This window comes from Cetorhinus maximus, chromosome 15 (genome assembly GCF_964194155.1).
Source record: "Cetorhinus maximus chromosome 15, sCetMax3.hap1.1, whole genome shotgun sequence".
NCBI classification, from domain to species: domain Eukaryota; kingdom Metazoa; phylum Chordata; class Chondrichthyes; order Lamniformes; family Cetorhinidae; genus Cetorhinus; species Cetorhinus maximus.
Genome location: NC_135893.1, coordinates 30,528,364 through 30,552,750, shown reverse-complemented (window position 1 = coordinate 30,552,750; position 24,387 = coordinate 30,528,364). Strand labels below are relative to the sequence as shown.

At 45.3% G+C, this 24,387-nt stretch overlaps 1 protein-coding gene across 1 annotated transcript in view; it reads right to left on the bottom strand.

Annotated features, from left to right (window-relative positions):
• The window catches only part of disp3 (dispatched RND transporter family member 3), a 748,238-nt gene that overhangs the window by 225,580 nt on the left and 498,271 nt on the right, over nucleotides 1-24,387 (bottom strand). Inside the window, 2 exon segments of the mRNA XM_078559213.1 lie at nucleotides 2,495-2,629; nucleotides 23,044-23,180. Of these exon segments, the coding sequence (XP_078415339.1) occupies nucleotides 2,495-2,629; nucleotides 23,044-23,180 (272 nt within the window).

The following is a 24,387-nucleotide window of genomic DNA, read 5'->3' as shown; positions in this document are numbered from 1 at the left end:
TACCTATGGCTCTTTGGCACAGGACTGTCTATTCCACCCTTCCCCCCAGTCATGTGTCTTTGTGTCCTTTTCCCTAATCATCCACACCCAGTCATATGCCTCTGTGCTCTCTTCCCCTGGAGGAGTCGCGAGCGCAATACTGTGAAAAGTAGGTGAAGATACCTTGAGGTCACGAGTGAAATGGTGCTCGCCAGGTGCACATCACTTATATCTGGTCGTGAATCATGCCGGCCTAATTTGCTGCCGTATGGCCATTTGATCTGGGATGGGGGTTTGATACTGGTGAGCTGCCTTGTTAATGAGTATTCATGATATTCAAATGAATGCAAATGCAGTTCCCGACATGGTGCAGGCTATCCGAATTGCCATGAAAGTTGGGAGTGGAAAATTGTGAACTCTTTTTACGCCAATGGGAAACTGACTTTTGGCCTTTCTCCACATTTTCCCATTCTGCACACCATGACGCCCACCGCTGATGGGACTGGAAAATCCCACTCACTCTGTCTGATTCATACCAAATAGTTCCAGAAGGTAGTACTTATTTCGAGCTCAGGATAAAAACCACTGTTATATAGGAGCTTGGATTGCACAAGCCTGGTGTCTGAGATTGACACTGATAAACACAGTTTTCATAGACCGATGATAGATTTTTAGATCTTGAGCTTTAAATGGGAATACAAGGTTGCTTCTGGTTTATGAATTTTATAGCCTAAGTTTTATAGCCTATCTAACTCAAGGAGACCAGCATTCTAGCAGATCGATATAAACAGCACTTTAAAATTGAACAAACTTCTCCGCACTGTGTAAACACTGAACCTGAGGTATGGATTGGCAGCAGATTTACATTGCCAGCTGTGGCTTTCAACATCAGAATAGAAACGTTAGAGAGAAAAGACATGAAAAGCGGGAAAAAAACTTTGTCTTACTTTGGCTGAATAGTAGGACTTGTCTAATGAGGGCTTAAAACAGTATTTAGCTAAGCATTCATATGTTCCATATTCAGTGAGAACCAGTCAAAGGAATTCATTGGTCTAAGGCTGAAATGTTTTATAAAAAGAAAAGCCATTGATGGCCTAGTTCATTAGCTTACTATAACTGAAACCATTAATGATATTCAAACGCTTTATGTTATATTAATAATTACATTTTAATGTCTAGAATCAAATTACAAAACAGACGAAATGCAGTTCCGTCGAGCAGATAAATCCATATGCAGTGTGAATGTCACTAAAAATTTAATTACTTATCTATTCAAATAAAAAAAACTTATTTGATTCCAGCTTTATTTATTGTGCTCTTTTGTTAAATTTGTCTAAAAACTGTGACTGATTGACTGGTTGAAAATGTGCCATTAAAATACCAGGGATAATCTTATGGTAAGTGCTCCTCTGCATATCAGTCCCTCTTGTCCTTGTGTTTTTCTCCCATTCTATCTTTTCAGCCTGTATGCTTGACTCACTTTTACATACAATTTTTTTTGAGCAGATATTGATTCTAGCTTCCTCCACTCTCCTTGGATCACTTGCAATCTTTCTTGGCTGAGGCAATCAGGCAGTGACCCTGCTTCATACCATCAGCAGAAGCCTCTGGTGCAATGTTGAGGTGAACCAGGATCACTCAGTCAACAATTATTTCTCTTTCTCTTCCTTTTAGGATGTCTTTCATTAAAAACAGGAATTTTCTATGAAGGCCATCATGCATATGACCTGTATTGTACTATTCCATTATAAGATGCAGAAAGGGCCATTGCAGAATGAGAAAGTGGCTGCTAATTAGATCCTAGATATTAGATGCTTGTACTTTGCTTTCAGTCTGCCTCCATGTAACTTGCAACAATAAGAGGCGACTGAGGAATAAAACTCTCACTTTGTAACATCTTGAGATTATAGGGTAACTAAATAAATTAGTTAATATTATTTCTTGATTTATTTATATAGGTGGCTTTATTTTACTTGTGATACAAACAGAATAGTTTTGGCTGTGAGAGGGTACGGAGGAGTGAATTTGGACAGTCACTTCCAGTGGGCCTGTGCCTAGAGCACCATATAGCCTCTAAAAGTTGGTATTCCTCACTCAGAGAGGCCACAGGATAGCCAACATGGAAAAAGGCGTAGGAGAGTTTTCTGGTTTAGAAGAGGTTTTCATCTGAGTTTGGGGCTGAGGCATATTGAGGGATCTTTAACCATGCTGTATCTGGCCAGACATGTTTGATGCTGATAATGGATACCTGTAATGGAAAGTGTTCTATTCCCCCAGCATTAACATCCCTCACTTGGGTGAACATGAAAAAAGAAAAAGGACTGGGCACCAATAGAAAAATTAGTCTAAGATCTTATCCACTTGTGCAATAAACTTTGAATCCTATCCATGCGTTTGAGATATAGGTTATCCTCCACCCATTTAAAAACCATAAATGAAAATATATGCCTTCAGATGGGTGAAAATGAAACTTCTTTAATGTCACAGCATCTGAAATCATTGAAAAATCACTCACCAATCCCCACAATGACAAAGGCAGCCACTCCATTTAAGATGCCCAGGTACTGGATGCCAAACACTACATGGTACAGAAACAGGGCAACCAGGCAGCTCAAACCAATGCTGGCAATCCCAAAGAATGTCAGAAAGGCTGGTGAAACATAAAAAACGTGTGAGATTCAGCACAGATTAAAATGATATTCCCTTAGAATAGGAAACATTTTCAAAAGGTAGCTAGTTAAAGAAAAAATTTAATTTTAGTTTTCAGAATATTGCAACTTAAAGCATGTGGTAATGTCACAGAAATAAACATACAATCCAAACAGGTTCTGCTGCAAGTGTAACTTGTATCTCAACTTCCATTTCATCACTAGACAGCAAGGTATAGTGTTTATTGACGTGCACCACCGATCAGGGGTCTTGCCCGCTTAAAGTGGGAAATTGTGAGTACGATGCGCTTGATTTTTTGACCATTAATTTAATGTGGCTGAGTACATCTGGTAGAAGAGGCACCCAGCACATTTACAAAATTGGCTGTATTGTTTCCAAGGTGGGAGGCAGTAATGGAAAATCCTCCAATCAGCTGAGTAAAGGGAGAGAGGAAACAAAATACATTTCACAAGTGTGGGGACAAACAAATACATTCTCAGTAAGTAATTTTTTGTGGGCATGTTTAGTTGTTAAATGAGAAATTAATGTTGGGTTTTTTTGGTTTGCAATTAACACAAAAGTGGTGTCAAACGGACAGCTTCTATGCTGTTTGAACAGAAGTTAGGAGTGCTGCCTTGTAGAGCCAGAGATAATAGGGACAGTGGAATAAATGGGTGTCATCAGGAATAAAACACATTAATAGAAAACTTTAAACATTATTCAAATATTTTAAGAGTAGTACAAATAAAAAGCAAAATGGAACATTCAAAAACATGAAAGAAAATGCTAGGTATACACAGCAGCCTCTGAAAGAGGAAGACAAGACTCATTAGAATTCAAAATGTTAATCTTCACTTATGTTAAATATTATGAAGGCTTATGATAGAACAGACACAGAGAAACTGTTTTCACTGGCAGAAGGGTCAGTAACCAGATACAGAGGCCGGGATTTTCCATGCCCACTGGCATCGGGTGTGTTCGGTAGCGTGACCAGACGATATGGTGAGAAGGCCAAAAATTGGTTTCACAATGCCATGAAACCAGTTTGCAGTCGTCTGCTCCGCCCGCCTATAGCGGACCGCGTTTCCCACCATTGGACTTCGGGAACCTCATTGTAATACATCAGCATATCATTATAAGACCAGGTCACCGGAATCATCACCCCTGCTGGATCATCCACCCACATCGACGTGACTGCACGCAGACGTGTTTCACAACAGCATATAAAGGAAGTGCACTTGGCGGGATGCAATTTGAGGGGAACTCGGAGATGAGTACACAGCAATGTTGCAGAGCACTCGCCTGGGTTGCCTGTTGGACTTCAAGGTTGAGGCAACATTGGCAGGGAGGGGGTGCTGGGGGTGGCATGGGCTGCCCTGTGGTTAAAGGTAGGACATGAGCACGTGTGGGGGATGGGGTTTGGGGGGTGAGGGAAGCAGACAGATATTAGGGAAACCTTGTACAAAGTGACCTTCCTCTGCAGCTGAGACAGTTGAGGCACAGCCACATGGATATGACTGGAGTTGGGCCTCTAGCTTCTCTGCCCACTCAAGCAACGCAGGGCATCAAGGTGCTACCAAGTGCTCCAGAGCTTTTCACCACTCGGGCACAGACTGCAAAGTAATGAATGTTTTAGTGGGCTGCAGAGCAGTTGGACGACTGGACATGATGTACAATCTCCTTGTTAAAGCTGGCCATGGAGCAGTCACCAGTGGAGGTGCTCACAGCCCCTTGCAATGTCATCATCCTGGTTTGGACCAGTCTCCCCGATGGTTCAAGCTAACAGTGCAAACTTGCAGTGCGGGTTTAAGAGAATGACTGCACCTGAGCTGAGAGCACAGCATGCAGTCCAATGGGCAAAGCTGCCACCAATCGGTTGGGTGAAGTGGGGCAGAGGTGGGTGGGGTTTTGGGAAGCCATGGAGCGCCCTAATGTCTGGCCATCCAAGTGGTGGCCAGCACTCTGCTGGATGTGTTCAGGGATCTTCAGACTTAACCAAGACAGGTTCTTAGTACATCCATGCTAACCCACGCATCCCTCTCTTTCATCCTGCAGGCAGAGCACATCAGGATCATGGAGCCTGGTGACTTAGCTGTATGCCTTGTGGCTTACAGAGAGTGAAGACGAGGGAGAAGAGAGTGACTCAGGCGCCTGGTTGTGCAGGGGGAGGAGCAGCCTGGAAGAAGGGGCAGCTGGGGCTTCTGCATATGCCGCTGAAGAGCTACAGTGAGCTGTCGCTGGTCGGGGCTTAGCCAGACCCAGGGTCTTTAGACATCACCTTTTATTCCTGCAGATGTCCGATAATCAGTGTCACTGAAGACTGCACATGTTGCGCTGGTTGGTCACATTTGCCAGCTACTACAGGATTTGGTGCCACGGGGACATGGAGGGCATCCACTGCCAGCTGCTGTGAAAGTGACAGTGGTGCTCAATTTCTACACCAATGGCTCCTTACAGGGCTCCACAGGTGACCTCTGTGAGATATTGCAAGCCTCCACTCACAAGTGCATCCATGAGGTCATGGATGCCATCTTCACGAGGGCACACAACTTTGTGCATTTCGTCCAGGACCAGGACAGCCAGGATGCAAGAGCGATTGGATTTGCCGAGATCTCAGGTTTCCCACTGATGCAGGGTGCCATCGACTGCACTCACGCACCATTCAGATATCCGTCGCAACACTTGGTCAACTATGTCAACCGCAAGGGATTCCATTCGCTGAATGTGCAGCTGGTGTGCAACGACCATCACAAATACAGCCTGCAGGTCTGCACATGGTTTCAAGGGATTGTGCACGACTCCTACGCTCTCAGTTGGTCACAGATCCCTGGAGTCTTCCAGGGTCCACAGAAGCTGCAGGAATGGCTCCTTGGGGACAAGGGCTACCCGCAGAGGTTGTGGCTGATGACACCAGTGCAGCGGCTTCAGACTGCAGCTGAGTGAAGGTATAGCGAAGCTCATGCTGCAATTGCAACTTGGTGGAGCAGACCATCATGATGCTGAAAATGAGGTTCCAGGGTCTGGACTGGTCAGGTGGAACCCTGCAATATAGTCCACAGAGGGTCTCACATATCATTGTCGCCTGCTACGCCCTCTACAACCTGGTGCTGCAACAGGGAAAGGAGCTGGCTAAGGAGGAGATGGAGGTCTCTTTGATGAGGAGGACACCAATGGGGATGAGGGTGAGGAGGTCCTCGAAGGCAATGATGACCGGGATGAGGCCCTTGTACTGGCCATACGAGGCAGACACGCTCGGGAGGCCCTCATAGCTGCTAGGTTTGTGGAGGAGGATGACGTCATGCAGTGAGGAGACACCATGGATCCTGACATTGCATCTATGAATGTATGACTCCAGTCTGGCTTATGGCAACACACATACCCTCTGTGATAATGCTCCTGCCATGGAGGTGCTGTGGAGGCCCTAATAGTCGTTCAGCTGCAGGAGGACAATAACGACATGCAGTGAGGATGCTCCATAGATCTTCATATAGCCTCTGAGAATGTCTGATTCTTGTCTGGCCGAGGGCAGCTCACTTGCGCTGTGTGATCAGGGTCATATAATAGTGATGCAGCCATGAAACTTTAAAAGCATCTGATCCTTTGTCCACCTTCAGCACCTGACTCCTTCAGGAGCACAGCATCACTGGTCATAGATGCTGAAATGATAGGGGCCAGCCCCACCTTCAAGGCGCTGAGAGCACACAGAGAGAATGATGGAATTCTGTGATGCCTGCTCACGACATTCTGGCAACAATGACAAGCACCGTTGAGGTGCAGGCATCAGTAATGTGTCCAGGGACTGTGAGGCCGAACCATTACTTGCGTCTGAAGGCTGTAAAAAGCACAGGGAAGAGGTCCTGGACTGAGACACCTGCCTTTATCTTGTGCAGAAAGGTTTCACATCTGAGTGACATGAACATTCCTCATCAGAACAAGGAGCCATAGGAAGGGAGACATTTTTTGGAGTTAATTGACAATTGTGAACAGTATGCGCAAACGATTAACACCCATGCCCAGGCTGTGCAACTCCATTTTCTTAACTTTCCTACCCTGCCACTATGTCTTGGTGCTCCCCCAACATCCACAGGGGAGGTGGAGGCAGCCTGCTGACTGCTATGATGACCTTGGCAGGCGTCCTCTGGACGGCTGAGACCTGGCCTGCATTCAGAGTCCTGCTGTGTGGCAGTGGCACCCTCCTGGGTCTGTGGAGTTGGAGCTGCTGAGGCCAAAGGAAGAGGGGATTCGGATGGGTCGAACACTCACACCTGGATGAATGGCCTCCTCCCTACTGGTGTCCAAGGGCCCCTGGCTGACTCCCTGAGGAGAAGGGGTAGCTGGAGTGAGATCGAGCTGCCCCGCAGCTGGAGTTGTGCCCGCGCAGCAGTGCAGGAGTGATGTCCTGGACTAAGGTCTCCATGACCACCATCCTACCAGTGTTGACCTCGGTGTGTTGGCATGCTGGTGCTATCACCTCAGCCTGAAGGCAGACAAACTCCTCCATTGTGCCTTGCAATCTGAGGAGTGCAGCAGACATCCCTTCGTGATGTTCTCGAGCTTGACTTTGCAGCTCCAGCAACTGTGTCATGCCTGAGTCCAGAGGCTCGTCATCTGCCTCGGACTCAGCCAATTTCTGGCCTCCAGCAATCCTCTGAGTGCCTGACATCTAGGAAGTCCCTGCTGCTGCATGCTGTGGATCAGATAGTGCAATATGCTCACCAGGTTGTGATCCCAAGGCTACTGTAAAGCTAGGTCTCACCGAGGTGTGTGTCTCTGCGCTGGTGGAGGGTGTGGGTGAGTGCTGTGCCTCCCGAATCCTCTTCAGAGATTTTTTTGAGGCTTGATTTGAGGCCCTGGGTCATGGACTCCATCAGCTGTTTCCCAGTTGTGTCAGCAGAAGCAAGGGGAGATAATTAGTGCATGGCAGTAGCCTGTGAAACAGGACACATCACTCACAGCATGGCTGTCTGATGGATGTTGCACTGCTGGACCCTCACTTGGTAGAGTCCTCACTGTCAGCACAGGACCGGCCTAGTTCCTCACCAGCCAGCTGGATGGCTCTGTTTTCAAAGTCCATGAGGACCTTGATTTAAGGCATTCCTCCACCGGTCTTCGGCCTCTCCCTCTGTCTGCGGCCTCTTCCTCTTGCTGTGTGCCAGCTTGTGCTGCATGAATATACATGGAGAAAGTGTAAGCAGGATACCTGCCAGGCCAGATGATAAGTATGCTTGGCATGTGTAGGTGGTGAGTGGTTTCATGGACGGATGATGACAATGAAGGTGTATGTGAGAGACTGAATGATGATGTCCCTTGAACCGGCAGTGTATGAAGAACCTGTGGATGTGTGATGGGTTTGAGTGTGTGAGCTGACAGTGATGAGAAGAATGACTTATCCTGGAGGAACAGAGGAGATCATTCATCCTCTTGTGGCACTGGGTGGCTGTCCTCTTTTGAAGGGTGTTGGCGCTGAGCACTGCTGTCACTAGCTCCCAAGCCTGGTTGATCATGCCGCTGCGCATCCTGCGGCCAGAGGGGGGGTGGAGGACATCGCGGCGGGCCTCCAAGGTGTCCAAAAGGCGTTTCAGCGACACGTCATTAAACTTGGGGGCTGCAGTCTTTTTGCCTTTTGTGGACATCTTCCCTGCAGTAGTCCTGGGCTGGAAGCACTGAGATGTGTGTGCATGGCTGGACATTAACTATGGCGCCCGGCCTGAGGAAGTGGCGGGCGATGGCAGGGCAGGCGAACAAGAGCCCGCTCACCATGGAAACGGCGTGTTTCCCGGGAATGCATAATTAATGCGGTGTGTTTAGGATGACATGACGTGAAAAGCTGCCATTGCGGCCAGCGGGTAAAACGTCATTTTGCCTGCCCGCTACTGCACTCAGTGCAAATCTGGGATGATTCCACCCAGAGATTTAAGAGAATTGGAAAAAGTACGGTGTGGCAAGGAGGTAATGAGAGGGAGGAGAGATGACGAGAAATATTTTTTATGCAGCAAGTTATTTTGACCTGGAATGCACTGTCTGAAAGGTTGGTGGAAGCAGATTGTGTGGTAAATTTCAAAAGGAAATTGGATAAATACTTGAAAAGGAAATATTTGCAGGACTATGGGAAAAGCGCAGGGGAGAGGGTTGAATTGGATAGCTCTTTCAAAGAGCCAGCACAGGCATGATGAGCTCAATATCCTCATTCAATGCTGCACGATTCTAACCTACGTATGTTAACCAGTGGATAGCAGTGCAAAGCCTGAGAAGTGATGAGGCTTGTTAGGTATAGGGGCGAAAAGCAGATAGTAATGATGAGCAGTTGGTTTTCAAACTGAAAGAAAAAACCTACATTTATATAGTTCTTTTCATGACTACCGGTCATCTCAAAGCACTTACAGCCAATGATGTACTTTTGAAGTGCAGCCACTGTTGTATTGTAGGAAATGTGACAGCCAACTTGCCCGCAGAAAACTCCCTCAAACAACAATGTGTTTTAGCGATGTTGATTGAGGGATAAATATTGGTCAGGACACTGGGGATAATGCCCCTGCTTTTCAATTGTGATTGAATGGGTGGTTCGAGATGTTGGGTAATGGTGAGGAGGTTGAAGGTGGTTCCATTTCACAAAAATCGAAAGTGAGCGGAGCCTCATATTGGATGCGCACAGGTGTCACATGGGAGTGCAATCAGTGGGTGGGTGATATGTAGGTCAGCTCAGATGGGCAACTGAAAGAGAATCCCAGCAGACAGCATTGAAGATGCTCAGGACAATGAGATGAATGTGATGGATGAAGGCTCTGCGTGTGTGGGAGAGTGCTTCCACAAGGCTCCGAAAGGCCCTGCATTCAGCTGGACCAGGGTCTCCATGGTGTCCGCCATCCTTCCCATGGAGACCTCCATGTGCGCACATGCGGGGCAGCACTTCATCAGAGAGCAGGCGGATGCACTCCTCCGACTCATGTGCCACTCTGTTGAGGGCTTCCAGGCTACTTATTTCCAGTTCTTCAATGAAGGGGGTGTCCTCTTCACTGGAGGTGAGGACCTGGAAGGAGCTGAGGGACTGGCTAGCTGAGGGCAGTTGTCACTTGGCAGAGCTCGCTGTGAACCAAAGTAGAGATAATTAGCGCATGGCAGCAGAGTCAAACACAGGAGAGGGAGCACTCAACAGTTGCTTTGAGAGCGGGATGATGTGGTGCAGGATCCTCACGTGGGTGTTTGCCACCGAAGTCACCGTTGTCGCAGGCAGTGTCCAAGTCCTCACCAATCAACACAATGACATGCTCCTCAAAGTGACTGAAAGGTCTTATGTGGGCCACTCCACCCCCCAGTCTGGGACCTCTCCCTCCAGTTGTGAGCCTGCATGAAAACAGATGGAGAGTGTGTGAGCAGGACACATGCCACGGCAGAGGATAAGGGTGTGTAGAATGTTTGTGTGGTGAACGGAGCCATGGACGGGATGAAGACGCGGGCTCCAGAGGATATGAGCCTGATGGAGATGTGAGGGTGTGTGTGAGAGTTAGTGGCGCTGTCCCTTGAGGTGTGAGATCCCTGTGTGATGAGATGTGTTTGGAAGTGTATGCTGAGAATGATGAGGTGGTTGTCTTACCTGGCGGAACGGATGAGCGCATTCATCCTCTTCCTGCAGTGGATGGCTGACCTCCTCTGTGCTCTGTTGGCGCTGACTGCCGCTGCCACCACCTCCCAGGTTGGACTAGTGGCTCGGACCTCCTGTGGCCAGAGCGGAGGTAGAGAAGTTCGTGGCGGCCTTCCACTCTGTCCAGCAGATGCCCCAGAGAGGCGATACACAAATAATGTACAATAATGCACTGATAAATTGGAGGGATGCTGCTATCTTTGCTTTCGGTGACATCTGTCATCTGGAGCAGTCTTGGTCTGTAGACAAGAAGCAGGCTGCGCTCTGGTGCACTTTCAATATAGCACCCAGAGCGAGGAAGCACTGAGGTCACAGTGTGGCAGGCAAATCCGAGCCTGCCGTCAGCGATCTGGAGTGTATGCTGTGAATGCATTATTAATGAGGTGGGACGATACATTGTGAAAATATGGCATTGTGGCCAGTGGCTAAAATGTCATTTTTCATGCCTGCTACTGCACTTAGTGCAAATCTGGGACGATTCTGCCCTAAGTTAAAGAGGTAGCTTTTAAGGACTGTTTTAAAGGAGGAAAGCAAGGTAAAGATTCAGAGAAGTACAGGAGAGGAAATTCCAGAGTTTAGGGCCTAGAGAGCTGAAGGTACAGCCAACAATGGTGAAGCAATTAAAACTGGGGTTGCTCAAAAGGCCAGATTTAGATGAGCCCAGATATCTTGGGAGGATTGTAGGGCTGTTGGAGGTTACAGGGATATGGAGGGATGAGGTCATGGAGAGATTTAAAAGCAAGGATGAGAATTTAAAAATAAAAACATGCTTGTAGATCAGTGAGAATAGGAATGATAGGTGAATGGAATTTGGTGAGAGTTAGGGCATGGGAAACAGAGTTTTGGATGACCTCAAGTTTATGGAGGGTTGAATGAGAGAGAGAGTAGTTTGGAAAAAGATTTGCAGGGATATGGGGGGAGGACTGGGGAGTGGTAGCTAAATTGCTCTTGCAGAGAGCACTTACAGACTCGATAAGCCAAATGGCCTCCTTCTGTACTGTAATCATTCTACGATTCTATGGGTGCGTTGGAACAGTCAAGTCTAGAGGTACAAAAGGCATGAAGAAGATTTTCAGCAGCAGATGAGCTGAGATAGGGGTGAAGTAAGCCAATGTTATGGAGGTGGAAATAGTGATCAAGTGAATAAGTGACGGAATATGACACCAACATTACAAATGTGTCTGGTTTAGTCTCAGACAGCTGCCAGGGAGCAAGATGGAGTCAGTAGCTAGGAAGCCGACTTTGGAAGAATTGGAGAACATTTCTGTTGATCCAGTGATGGATGTTGGACAAGCAGTCTGATAATTTAGCAACAGTGGAGGCATTGAGAGAAGGGGTGGTGAGCTACATGTTATTAGCATAGATGTAAAAACTAATGCTGTGCTTTTGAATGAAGTCACAAGAGACAGTGTGTAGGTGGGAAATAACAGGGAGCCAAGGATAGATCCTTGAGGGACACCAGAGATAAAGGCGCAGGCTTTATCAGAATGTTACAGAGATGAAGATCTTCAGTTACACGGAGAAAGTGGAAAAGCTGTGATTGTTCTCTTTAGAGTACAGAAGGTTAAGAGGAGATTTAATAGAGGTGTTCAAAATCATGAATAGTTATGATAGAGTAAATAACGATAACTTTTCCAGTGGCAGAAGGACTAGAGACTAGAGAACACAGGTTTATGGTGGTGAGCAGGGGAAACAGAGGTGACATAAGGAAACATTTTATTTTATACAATGAACTGTTGTGATTGGAATGCAGTGCCTGAAGGAGTAATGAAAGCATATCCAACAGTAACATTCAAAAAATAATTGAATAAATACTTAAAGGGAAAAGAATTTACAAGGCTATGGATTAACTGGATAACTCTACCAAAGTGCCAGTATAGGGAGAATGAACCAAAGGTTTCCTTTACTTTAACAATTCCATGATACTCCATGCAGGCAACTAAAAATTTAGCATTGTAGGAAACTGAGCATAATTGAATGTTGGAAGAATTTGATGCTGATTTATAAAGTTTTGATACAGGATTTTTTGATAGATTCACTCAAAGATCTGATGACAGGAAAGTGTTAGGTGAAATCCCCAAAGGATTTTGAGTTATGAGCAAGAAGTCAAATTTTGCAGGTATTCTGTCAGGATCCTTCTGGTTCTGAATGCTCCCTTTTTTGTTGAGGAGTAGAGCTCTTTATAGGAACATTGTATGCACAATCTGGCTGCAGAAACAGAACAGTGAAAATATATTTTTTTTGAATAGTGTACAGAAATTTGATGTAGACACAGACCAGTGTACAATAGTGCACTGATAAATTTATGTTCAAATAAAACAAAATAAACAGACAGTGATGGCTCAACACCTATGAGATACACTCAAGTTTTCAATGCAGAGGGATAATAATCTCAGAGCTCTGACATATGATGCTTCAAATGCAACAAAAACACTTGCAAAAATGATTATAATATGCTATCTTCCTAGTGATTATAACATTTATTCTTGCAAAACTACCATCACTTTTGCAATTTATGGTATGCAGCCACATTTTCTAGAAGAAATGAAACAAGTATTCATAACTATTTGCAACTAACCTCTACGGTCATTTCATGGCCCCAGTAAATATTGTAAATAGCTGAGGCCCCCACATTGATCCTTGCGGAACTCCACTAGTCACAGCCTGCCAACTTGAAAATGCCCCAGTTACACTCTGCTTCCTGTTCATTAACCAAACCTCCACCGATATTAATATATTGCCCCCATTTCGATGAGCCCTTATCTTGTATATTAACCTTCAGTGTGGCACCTTATTGAATGCCTCTTGGAAATCCAAGCATACCATGTAATGACTTAAATAAAGACACCAAGAGTAAGTATCCAAGTTTACTGCTGATGCAAAGCTAGGTTGGAATGCAAGCTGAGAGATGGACACAAAGAGGTTGCAATGAGATATAAACAAGCTAAGTGAATGCGAAACTTGGTGGGAAATGGAGAATAATGTGGAGAAGTGAGATTATTCACTTTGCTCATAAGAATAGAAAAGCAGGATATTTTTTAAAAGGCATGCAAATTGTAAATGTTGATATTCAGAGACTTTGGTGTCGCCATACAAGGATGCAGAAAGTTAACATGCAGGTACAGCAAGCAATTAGGAAGGCAAATTGCATGTTGGCTTTTGCTGTAAAGTGATTGGAATACAACACAGAATGAAAAGACAGTAAAAACTGGGAAATAAGAATAATGGTCCAAACTGGTCTTGTATACCTTAAAATGGAACGCCAATAAAAACTGGGAAATATGAATACTGGTCTAAACTGTTTTTTCCTTCTGCAAAGAATAAGGAAGGCTTGCTGCAATTTTATAAGGTGAGACCACACCTGGAGTACTGTGCACAGTTTCGGGTTCCGTATTTAAGGAAGGACATGTTTGCATTAAAGGTGGTACAGCAAAGGTTCACTAGATTGGTTCCCGGAATGAGAAGGTTGTCCTTTGATGACAGGCGGAGTAAATTGTGCCTATATTCTCTGGAGTTTAGAAGAATGAGAGGTGTTCTCAATGAAAAATACAATATTCTGATGGGGCTTACAAGCTAGACACTGAGAGGTTAGGATGAACTTTACTGGCCCTGGCTAGCCAGAGTGGAGACAGTGGGGCCAGTAAAATGCCAGAGGACTGTGTCAGGGGTGGCTTTCCAATATAGTCCCATGGCCCGAATGTTTAGTAGTGGCGTGCTGCATGCCAGATCGGTTGCCTGTCCCAAGGAGGTGGACAGCCATTTCAAGTGCTTAAGGCTCCAGTTTGGGGTCATTAAGTGGAGCCACCAGCATTCTGCTGGTGATGGGCAGGCGCCCACTGTATGTGGAGGCCACAAGTTTCATGGAGGCATCTTCCCTGTGGCAGCTGGGAATGGGGATGGGGTGGGGTGGGATTAGAGAGAAAGTCATGGATGCTGGAGGCTCTACGGCGTGAAGTGAAGGCTGCAGGCAGGGAAGGCAGCCCCCATAACCCCAAAGATCCCCCCAGGGGTTCCTCCACCGACCCTCGGCTCTGTGATTTTTTTATTTTTAATTTATTTACCTGAGCCCTGTGGTCTCTTAGCTACTTCATCAGCATCCTCCTCTGCTGGTGGAGCTGCTGAAGCTTCAGAGGGCCTGCAGCATCTATATCCCCCCACTGTCCTTAATCACCAAGCTGATTCTGCTGCTGGCAAGTACAGACTTGGGGCCCCTATTTTGTCCTAACATTGGTGTTTCGAAACGCGTTGTTAGATTCAGACTGTTGTTTCCCATGGCTAGGGAATCTCAAGCATGAGGATACAGTCTCAGGATAAGGGGTCAATCATTTAGGACCAAGATAAGGAGAAATTTCTTCATCCAGAGGGTTATGAATCTTTGGAATTCTCTACCCTAGAGGCTTGTGGCTACACTCAGCTTAAGGCTGAGATAGTCAGATCTTTGGTCCTTCAGCGAATCAAGGGAGCAGGGGGGAAAGTGGAGTTGAGGCAGAAGATCAACCATGATCACATTGAGAGCAGGTTTGGGGGGCCACATGGTCTACTCCTGATCCTATTTCTTGTGTTAAAGTAGAGGGGAGTGAACAGTCCACTTGAAACATCCATCAATGGACTGAAACATTACAATGAACAAAAGCCACCTTATACTTATATTACTAATGCTTCAGGAGGAATATTTCTGTTTGTATAAATAGACGGTAATAAGCTATCTCATTAGAATCAGAAATAAAGATTATTTTAATCTAATTTTCCATTAATGGGATCAGTCTGTCCGGCTTTCATATTTTGGGTCAAATGGCCACAAATTCTCCCTGCAACCAGATTTTAGAAAAAGCTAGTCCTACCAAAATACACCCCTTCCAACTGATTTACCCTTACCTCTTGTAGGAAGATGCTGTGCCATCCTCTTATCCCCTAAGTTTGCTTCAAGTCTGGAATTGAATGGAGCTGGCGTTAAACGTACACTCACCACTTTATCCCATGGGGTTAACACTAATGCTCGGCATCGCTCAACTAATTTATATATTTTTTAAAGAAGTGTGGTGAACACAATAGATTTTAAAAGCCCTTTAAAAGCTTATATAACTAGCAGTTGGAGTAGTGGTTATGTCCGATGCCAGTGGTAGTGAGACAGCACAGACTCTGAATTACATGTTCAGTGGGCTCTTACGATAAATTAATTGCAATTCCATTTGCGCTTCATTAACAATTTCCATGAAGATGGCTTTAACATAACTACAGTATGCTCGATATACAATAAAAGATGATACAAAGTGAATTAGAGAGTTATTTTACAAATTTAGGCCCCACATTACGTTGTAAACCACAAGAGCAGTGATTGGGAAAAGATTTCGGTACCTCAATGAATCTTGCTCTGGAAAGTTTTTCTTGAATTGTTACATATTAAACAGTGAGAAGTATGTTCCAGCAGTACTGAAGGATCCTTGGTGAGATGGTGGCTTTGTGGTATTGTCACTGGACTAGTAATCCAGAGGCCCAGTCTAATGCTCTAGGGACATGGGCTCAAATCCCACCATGGCAAATGGCGGAATTTAAATTCAATTAAGAAAATCTGGAATATAGAGCTAAACTTGGTAATGGTTGCCATGAAGCTATCACTGACTGTTGTAAAAAACCCATCTGGCTCACTAATGCCCTTTAGGGAACGAAATCTGCTGTCTTTACCTGGTCTGGCCTACATGTTATTCCAGACCCAGTGCAATGTCATTGACTCTTAACTGCCCTCTGAAATGGTCTAGCAAGCTACTCAGTTTGAGGGCAATTAGGGATAGGCAATATGTAATAGCCTTGCCAGTGACACCCACATCCCATGAAAGAATAATGAAAATTCTTAGCTTTAACTTCATAATTTTTGTCTGTGACTGGCATTCTGGTATTCGAGAACAGACCACGTGTCCCACTAGAGAGCTGATTTAGATGGAGCAAATGACTGAAGGGCCAAGAACCAAAGGGCACAGATTTAGGGTGAATGACAAAAGAACCAGAGGTAACATGAAAAATCTTTTTATGCAATGAGCTGTAAGGATTTGGAATGCATTGCTCAATAGGATACAGGTTCACTGGAAGGTTTCAAATGGGAAATAGATAAAAAGTTGAAGGAGAAAAAGTTGCAGGTATATGGGAAAGAGCAGGGGAATGGGACTAACTAGATTGCTCTTCAAAGAGCTGCACAATAGGCTGAATTACGCTCTTTTGTGCTATACTACTCCATGATTACAAGATTAATAGCCTTTGGACTTCCGGCTCAGGGACGGTGGTGGGGATAAAAAGCCACTACTCATTGATTGTGTTTGAAAGTGTATGTAACTATACGCTATGCAAGGAGAGGAATAACCTGCTGTTATTCACTGTTAAGGTGGAGAATGGCCACTTAGGAGAGCTACCCCTGCAATTAATCAGACCTTTCAAGAGACAAGGAGAGAAAATTCAGAGGTGTGGTGGCAGTGGTCAGTTGACACAGTGGGGAGTGTGTGTATGGTAACTATTTAAATTCTGTGCTAGCCATTTAAGTTTTAAATGAAGAGGGTTTCACTGCAATAGGTTATTTTGAAAATGCTATTCATAACTAAATCTCACTCTGTATCTAAATTTGACATTAATTGGCAGTATGATTGCTTACATTGTACGAAGGGACCAGAACCATAATAAAGTTCCCCTTGTCCTCACCTTCCACCTCAACAACCTTCAGGTTCAATGACTCATTCTTGATTATTTCTGCCAACTCCAAACACATCTTCCCCTCCTCTCCCATTTCAGCATTCCAAAGGGTACATTTGCCCCTCAAACACATGCAACAGCTCTCTCCTTTCCTTGGCACTTTTCCATGGAAGCGCAGGAGATGCAATACCTACTCTTTTACCTCCTTGCTCCTCATATTCCAAGGCCCCAAACATTCCTTCCAGGTGAAACAATGACTTACATATATTTCTTCAATTTAGAATACTGTGTTCACAATTCACAATGTGGTCTGCTTTACGTTGGGTTCCAAAGGCAGATGGAGCGACTGCTTTGTGGAGCACCTCTGTTCAGTCTGCAAGCATAACTGTGAGCTTCTGCTTGCCTGTCATTTTAATTCTCCACCTTGCTCCCACGTTAACTCTCTGTCCTTTGCCTCCTTCAGTGTTCTATTGAAGCTCAACGCAAATTTGAAGAACAGCACCTCATCTTTTGATAGGTACTTTACAGCCTTCCGGACTCAACATTGAGTTCACTAATTTCATAACCTCTGACCCCATTTTGTTCCCTCTTTCTTAGCTGGTTTTTGTTTCTTTCTCATTTTTTTTGCTTTCGGGTGGCTGTTGTTCATCATTCTGCCTTTCACACCTACTCTAGACACATCTTTCATTTCTTTACTAGTCCCTTTACCACTTCCATTTGGCCTTGCACCATCAACCTTTAGTCATTAATCTCTTCTGTCTTCCACCAACCATAGGCCTTCCTTTTTCTTCTTTTATCCACCGTCCCCCTTTTGCTTGCATTAAACCCATTAGATTTTTAACTTTTCCCACTTCTGATAAAAGGTCATTGACCTGAAACGCTAACTCTGCTTCTCTGTCCACAGGTGCAGCCTGACTTGCTGAGTTTATCCAGCATTTTCTGTTTTTATTTCAGATTTCCATAGTATTTTGCTTTTGTTTTAGTTCTTGATCTCGGCACATAAATTCTTTGTGCCAAGTATACATGTGGGAACCAGGTGAGGAGAAAATCAAGGGCAGCTTTTCTCTTTTCAGGGCTGAAAGGCTGCGCTGAATTTCCAGCATTAAGGTTTGATTTTGGGATTTATTCTGGTGGTTTCATTAGTCATTTGCAGGCCCTTTCCTATACCCACATATGTACCTTTTAAGGGCAAAAGTCAATGAGCAGCCTACTATCATCTGCACTCCAAAATTAAACATGATATAAGGCCACAAGCAGTTCTCCAGAAACTTCCAGTGTGTGTCCTTGAAACTATAATGTAATTATGAGTTGCTGACTTCAAAGAAAGAAGAGGTTTACTGGTAATTTGATGGAGCTTTAGGAGGAAAAGGGAGTGGTGCTGGGACTCATGGGAGAGGCCGGGAGGCGGAGAGGGGTGTGTTTGATGAATAGTTTGGCCATCCACTTAGAATTGCAGAATACTCGAACAAAGCCGTGGTCCAACAAATCTCTTGTAGTTTTTTGTCTTCACAGGAACAATTTTTTTAAATTTATTCGTTCACGGGATGTGGGCATTGCTGGCTAGGGCATCCCTAATTTCCCTTGAGGTGGTGGTGGTGAGCAGCTTTCTTGAACTCCGGCAATCCATGTGATGTGGGTACACCCACAGTGCTATTAGGGAGGGAGTTCCAGGATTTGGACCCAGCGACTGTGGAGGAATGGTGATATTGTTCCCAGTCAGGATGATGAGTGGCTTGCAGGGGCACTAGCAGGTGGTGGTGTTCCCATGTATCTACTGCCTTGGTCCATAGGTGGAGTCCTGACTCATGCCTTGCAGATGGTGGACAGGCTTTAGGGAGTCAGGAGCTGAATTGCCTGCCATAGAATTTATAGCCTCTGACCTGCTCTTGTAGCCACAATATTTATATGGCTGGTCCTGTTCAGGTCAATGGTAACACCCTAGGTGTTGAAGATGAAGCTGAAGATGGTTTGACCTAGGGCACTACCCTGAGGAACTCCTGCAGTGTTGTCGTGAGATGATTGACCTCCAACAATCACAACCATCTTTGTTTGTGCTAGGTATGGCTCCAACCAGTGAAGATTTTTCCCTTAGATTCCCATTGACTTCAGTTTGCTAGGACTCCTTGATGCTACACTCTTCAGCTGCTTCATCAACAATCTTCCTTCCATCATAAGGTCAGATGTTGGGATATTTGCTGATGATTGCACAATGTTCAGCACCATTCATGACTCCCCAGATACTGAAGCAGTCCACATCCAAATCCAGCAAGACCTAGACAATATCCAGGCTTGGACTGACAAGTGGCAAGTAACATTTGTGCCACACAAATGGCAGGCAATGACCATCTCCAACAAGAGAGAATCCAACCATCACCCCTTGACATTCAATGGCATTACCATCACTGAATCTCCCACTATCAACATCCTGGGGGTTACTATTGACCAGAAACTGAACTGGACGAGCCATAAAAATACTGTGGCTACAAGCGCAGGTCAGAGGCTAGGAGTCCTGTGGTGAGTAACTCACCTCCTGACTCCCGAAAGCCTGTCCACTATCTAAAAGGCTCAAGTCAGGGGTGTGATGGAACACTCTCCACTTGCCTGGATGAATGCAGCTCCAACAACACTCAAGAAGCTTGACTCCAAACAGCAAGGGCAGAGGGGGTCCTAATCCAGGTCCCTTTGTTCCCCCTGGCGGGTGCCTCCATCTAACACAGAGTGCCTGGAAAGGAGAGAGCCCACCTAACAAGCGTGGTTGTGGGATGAGGCACTAAAATGGCCAATTAGGGGCCTCAACTGGCCTCTGGGTGGGTAGGTCGTACTCGTCTCTTAGTGGGGAGATTAAATTTTGTCCAATGTTTCCACTTGTGAGTGAGGCCAAAACAAGGGGCCATGAATATAAGGTAGCCACCAACAAGGAATTCAGGAGAAATTTCTTTAGGCAGAGAGAGTGGATAGAATGTGGAACTTGCTACCACAAGGAGTAGTTGAGGTAACTAGCATAGATGCATTTGAGGGGAAGCTAGTTAACCGTAGAAGGGAGAAAGGAATGGACAGTTATATTGATGGGGTTAGATGGGCATGACAAGCTGAATGGCCTTCTTCTGTGCTGTAACTGTTCTATGATTCCATGAATAAGGTGTGGGAGGAGGCTCATATGGAGCATAAACACCAGTATGAGTTTGTTGGACTGAAAGGCCTAGTTCTGTGCTGACAATAATATGTAATACATTATGGCCAGGATTTTCCTGTCGGCGATTTGGGGGCGGGGCCCGGTCGCTGACGGGAAAATGACGTGGGATGATGTTGAGAGGAACCCCCGATGTCATCCCGGTCCCTTTAAATTTTCAGGAAGGTGGGCAAACAGTGAAATCAGCTGTCCGCCCGCCGACCTGTCAATGGCCAATTAAGGCCATTGACAAGCTAATTAAGATTGGTAAAGACCCTGCCCATCCAACCTTAAGGTTGGCGGGCAGGCCAGAAGCCCCAGCGGACCCCTGATTATACATGAAACTTCATCCACTGGCGGGATGAGGTTTCATGTCCGTTTTCAAAAAGTTTCATAAAGTTTACGTGTTTCTTATTAACATGTCCCATCTCGTGTGACATTGTCACATGAGGTGGACATGTTAATAATTTTAATATTTTTCTATTTTTGGAGTTTTTTTACCTGTCAGTGACCTCCCTGAGACAGCACTTAGTCTCAGGGAGCAGTACGCTCTTTCACGCACATGCGTGAAAGAGCACACATTGACAGATGGGGAATCCCTCCCTCCCCCGCACAGGAAGCGCACAGCGCTTCCTGTCGGGCAGGCCGCTGGGCAGGCCTTAATTGGCCCACCCACTCAAAATGGTGGCGGGCCCCGTTTCGGCGGCGGAGTTCAGCTGCCCGCCTGCCGCCGAGCCGGTGGGGCCCACCCGCCCACCAAGGGCAAAATTCTGCCCTATATCACAGAACAAGCTCATTATTCTATACTTGCCATGTCTATCCTCCTACGACTACCTTCCTCTAGGCAAGGATAGAAATTTGTGCATGTGCCTTGCTGGCTCTGTGGGACAAGGGCAGTGTGACTGGAATTGAAAGAGGAGTTCTCAGTTTTAGTTGGCATTGGGTGTGTGAGTTGACATGGGCAGACTTGTATACACATCAGTTGGCAAGGGAGAGTTTATGTAGGAACATAGAAACAGGTGTAAGCCATTTACTCAACAAGCTTATGTGCCATGGACCACAGATGATCTGCGACCTAATTCCATATAACTTAGGGTAACAAAAATCTATCAATCTCAGATGTAAAATTTACAATTGATCCAGAAAAACTGTTTGTGGAACACTGTTCCAAATTTTCAAATGTTTCCAAATTTCACTTCTGAAAGATGTTGCTGTAATTCTTAGACTATAGCTCCTAGTCCTCAACTCTCCAACCAGCGGAAATAGTTTCCTTCTATCTACCCTATCTGTTTCCCTTAATAACTTGACAACTTCAGTCAAATCACCCCTTAACCATCTAAATTCTAGGTAATACAACCCTAGTTTGTGTAATCTCTCCTTGTAATTTAATCACTCATGTCCAGGTATCAGCCAGAATTTTTCCGTCGGCGATTTGGGGGCGGGGCCCACTTGCTGACGGGAAAATGACGCGGGATGATGTCGGGAGGAACCCCCGACGTCATCCCGCCCCATTTAAATATTCAGGAAGGAGGGCGGACAGTGAAATCAGCTGTCCACCCGCCGACATGTCAATGGCCAATTGAGGCCATTGAAAGGATAATTAAGCTAATTAAAGGCCCTGCCTGTCCAACCTTAAGGCTGGCAGGCAGGCCAGGAGCCCTGGCGGGAAGGACAAAAAACATGGAACCTCATCCAATGGTGGAAAGAGATTTCATGTCTGTTTAAAAAATCTTTAATAAAGTTTATGTAATATTTATTAACATGTTCCATCTCGTGTGACATTGTCACATGAGGGGGACATGTTAATAATTTTTTTATTTTACTATTTTTGATGTTTTTAAAACTGTCACCAATCTCCCTGAGACAGCACTTAGTCTCAGGGGGCAGTGTGCTCTTTCGCGCACATGCGCGAAAGAGTGCACTTTGACATTTGGGGAATCCCTCCCCCTCCACACAGGAAGCGCAAAGCGCTTCCCGTCGGGCAGCCCGCTGGGTGGGCCTTAATTGGCCTGCCCATTCAAAATGGCGGTGGGGCCTGTTTCAGCGGCGGAGTTCGGCTGCCCACCTGCCGCCGAGCCGGTGGGGCCCGTCGACCCATCGAGGGCTAAATTCTGCCCATCATTCTGGTAACTCTACACTTCACTCCCTCCAAGCCAATATATCCTTCCAAAAGGGTGGTGCCCAGAACTGCTCACAGTAAGTCTGAATTAGGTCTCCTGCCCTACTTGGTCAAAGGATACTTTCTGGTGCTGGGATCCTAATGAATGGAATGGGGGTCTTGTCAGATGAAGGGAGAACGAGCAAATTCATTAAATATGATAGTTGAAATGGTCAAAGTGGCCAAATGTGAGGAGGCTATAAAATGAATAGCAGGATACAAGCTAGTGTCTACAATTCTGCATATGAACAACCTTCGATTCCAAACAATGTATCAACAACAACAACAAGCATATATATAAAACCTGTAAAATAGTAAAAACATGCCAATGCATGTCACTGGAGCGTAATCAGGCAAAACTTTACATTAAACCACATAAAGAGATACAAGGCCAGTCACCTAAACTTTGGTCAAAGTTGGGTTTTAAGGAGAACTTCAAGAAGGAGAGGCAGGGAGCAAGAAGTCTGCAGGGAGTGAATTGCAGAGTTTAGAGCTTAGATGGCTAGATGCCCGCTGCCAACGGTGAAGTGGTGAAAATCAGGGCTGTGTAAGAGGACAGAAGTGGAGAAGCATTGAGATCTTGGAAGGTTGTATGGCTGGACCAGGCCTGCACTTCTTTCACATGAAGAGGACAAAATTAGAACTGGAACTATTCTGTGCTATTCTCCAGCCCCTCCTGTTGACTATCTGTAAGGTGGCATTGGTAAAGATAAGGAAATGGAAATGAAAACAATACATACCACAAGAAAAAATAAAATGAGGAGGGGCTCTAACCTGAAAACGAGGTGAGAATGTATACCAGGACTGCTATACATCCACTGCTGATAAAAGCCAACAACATGTCATTCTTAAATGTTCGTCTCACTTCATAGTCAAACAGGTCTGTTCCACCATACAGGACTTGCACTTTCCTGCAAAAGTAATGAAAAAAGCAAGAACCTTAATGCAAATGCACCATTGTATAATTCCACAATGTTGATTATTATAAATATATTCCCACCAGTATTGATCCCTAATTGCAGCAGAAAACATTTTAGGGTTTGTAATACCCTATACATCATACCTATCAATTGGTGGGTAGCCAAAATATTTTACAAGGAATTTGATAAACACAAAAAAGAAAAATATAAAAATATGTAGAATATACAGCACAGCAACAGGCCGTTAGGTGTTTATGCTCCACTCGAGTCTCTTCTCATCTTCCCTCATCCAACTCAGCAGAACTCTCTATTCCCTTCTCCCTCATATGCTTATCTAGCTTCCCTTTAAATGTATCTATAGCATTTGCCTAAACTATTCCCTGTGGTATTGAGTTTCACATTCTCATTACTCTCTGAGTTTTCTATTTCATTTCTTGGTGACTATTTTACATTGATAGCCCTTACTTTTGCTCTTCCCTACAAGTGGAAACACACACTCTATATATCGATCTAGCATAATTTTGAAGGCCTCTATCAAGTCAAACCTCAGTTTTCTGGCCAGAATCTTCTGTTCGGCATATGGGGGCGGACCCCGCTCGCCGATTCATAAAATGGCATGCGTCCCGACGTCACCGCGCGTCATTCCAATCTTCAGTTCGGTGGGTGCGCACCCAAGTCGGCTGGTGAACAGTCGGTGAACTGTCAAAGGCCTGTTAAGGCCATTAATTACCTAATTAAAAGTGATTGTCAGGGCTGCCCGTCCAACCTTAAGGTTGGCGGCGGCAGGTCAATAGCCCAGGCGGCCTTCGCATTTCTCATGAAACCTCATCTATGGGCGGGATGAGGTTTCATGAAGGGTTTATAAATTGAATAAAATTTTTTATTAAAAGTCATAAACATGTACCAGCTCATGTGATACTGTCACATGAGGGGACATGTCTGAATAATCTTATTTTTTTATTTTAAACATCTTTTGAACTGAACTTAATCTCCCAGAGGCACGGAGGTGCTTCAGGGAGATTTCTGCGCTCTTTCGCGTGCATGCGCACGAAAGAGTGCAGGCCCTGACCCTCCCTCCTCCCTCTGCCTGCACAGGTAGTGCTGAGCACTTCCGGGTGCGCGTCATGCTGGGCGGGTCTTAATTGGCCCACCCATGTAAAATGGCGGCGCGCAGCCGATCGAGGGCAGCGATCGGCTT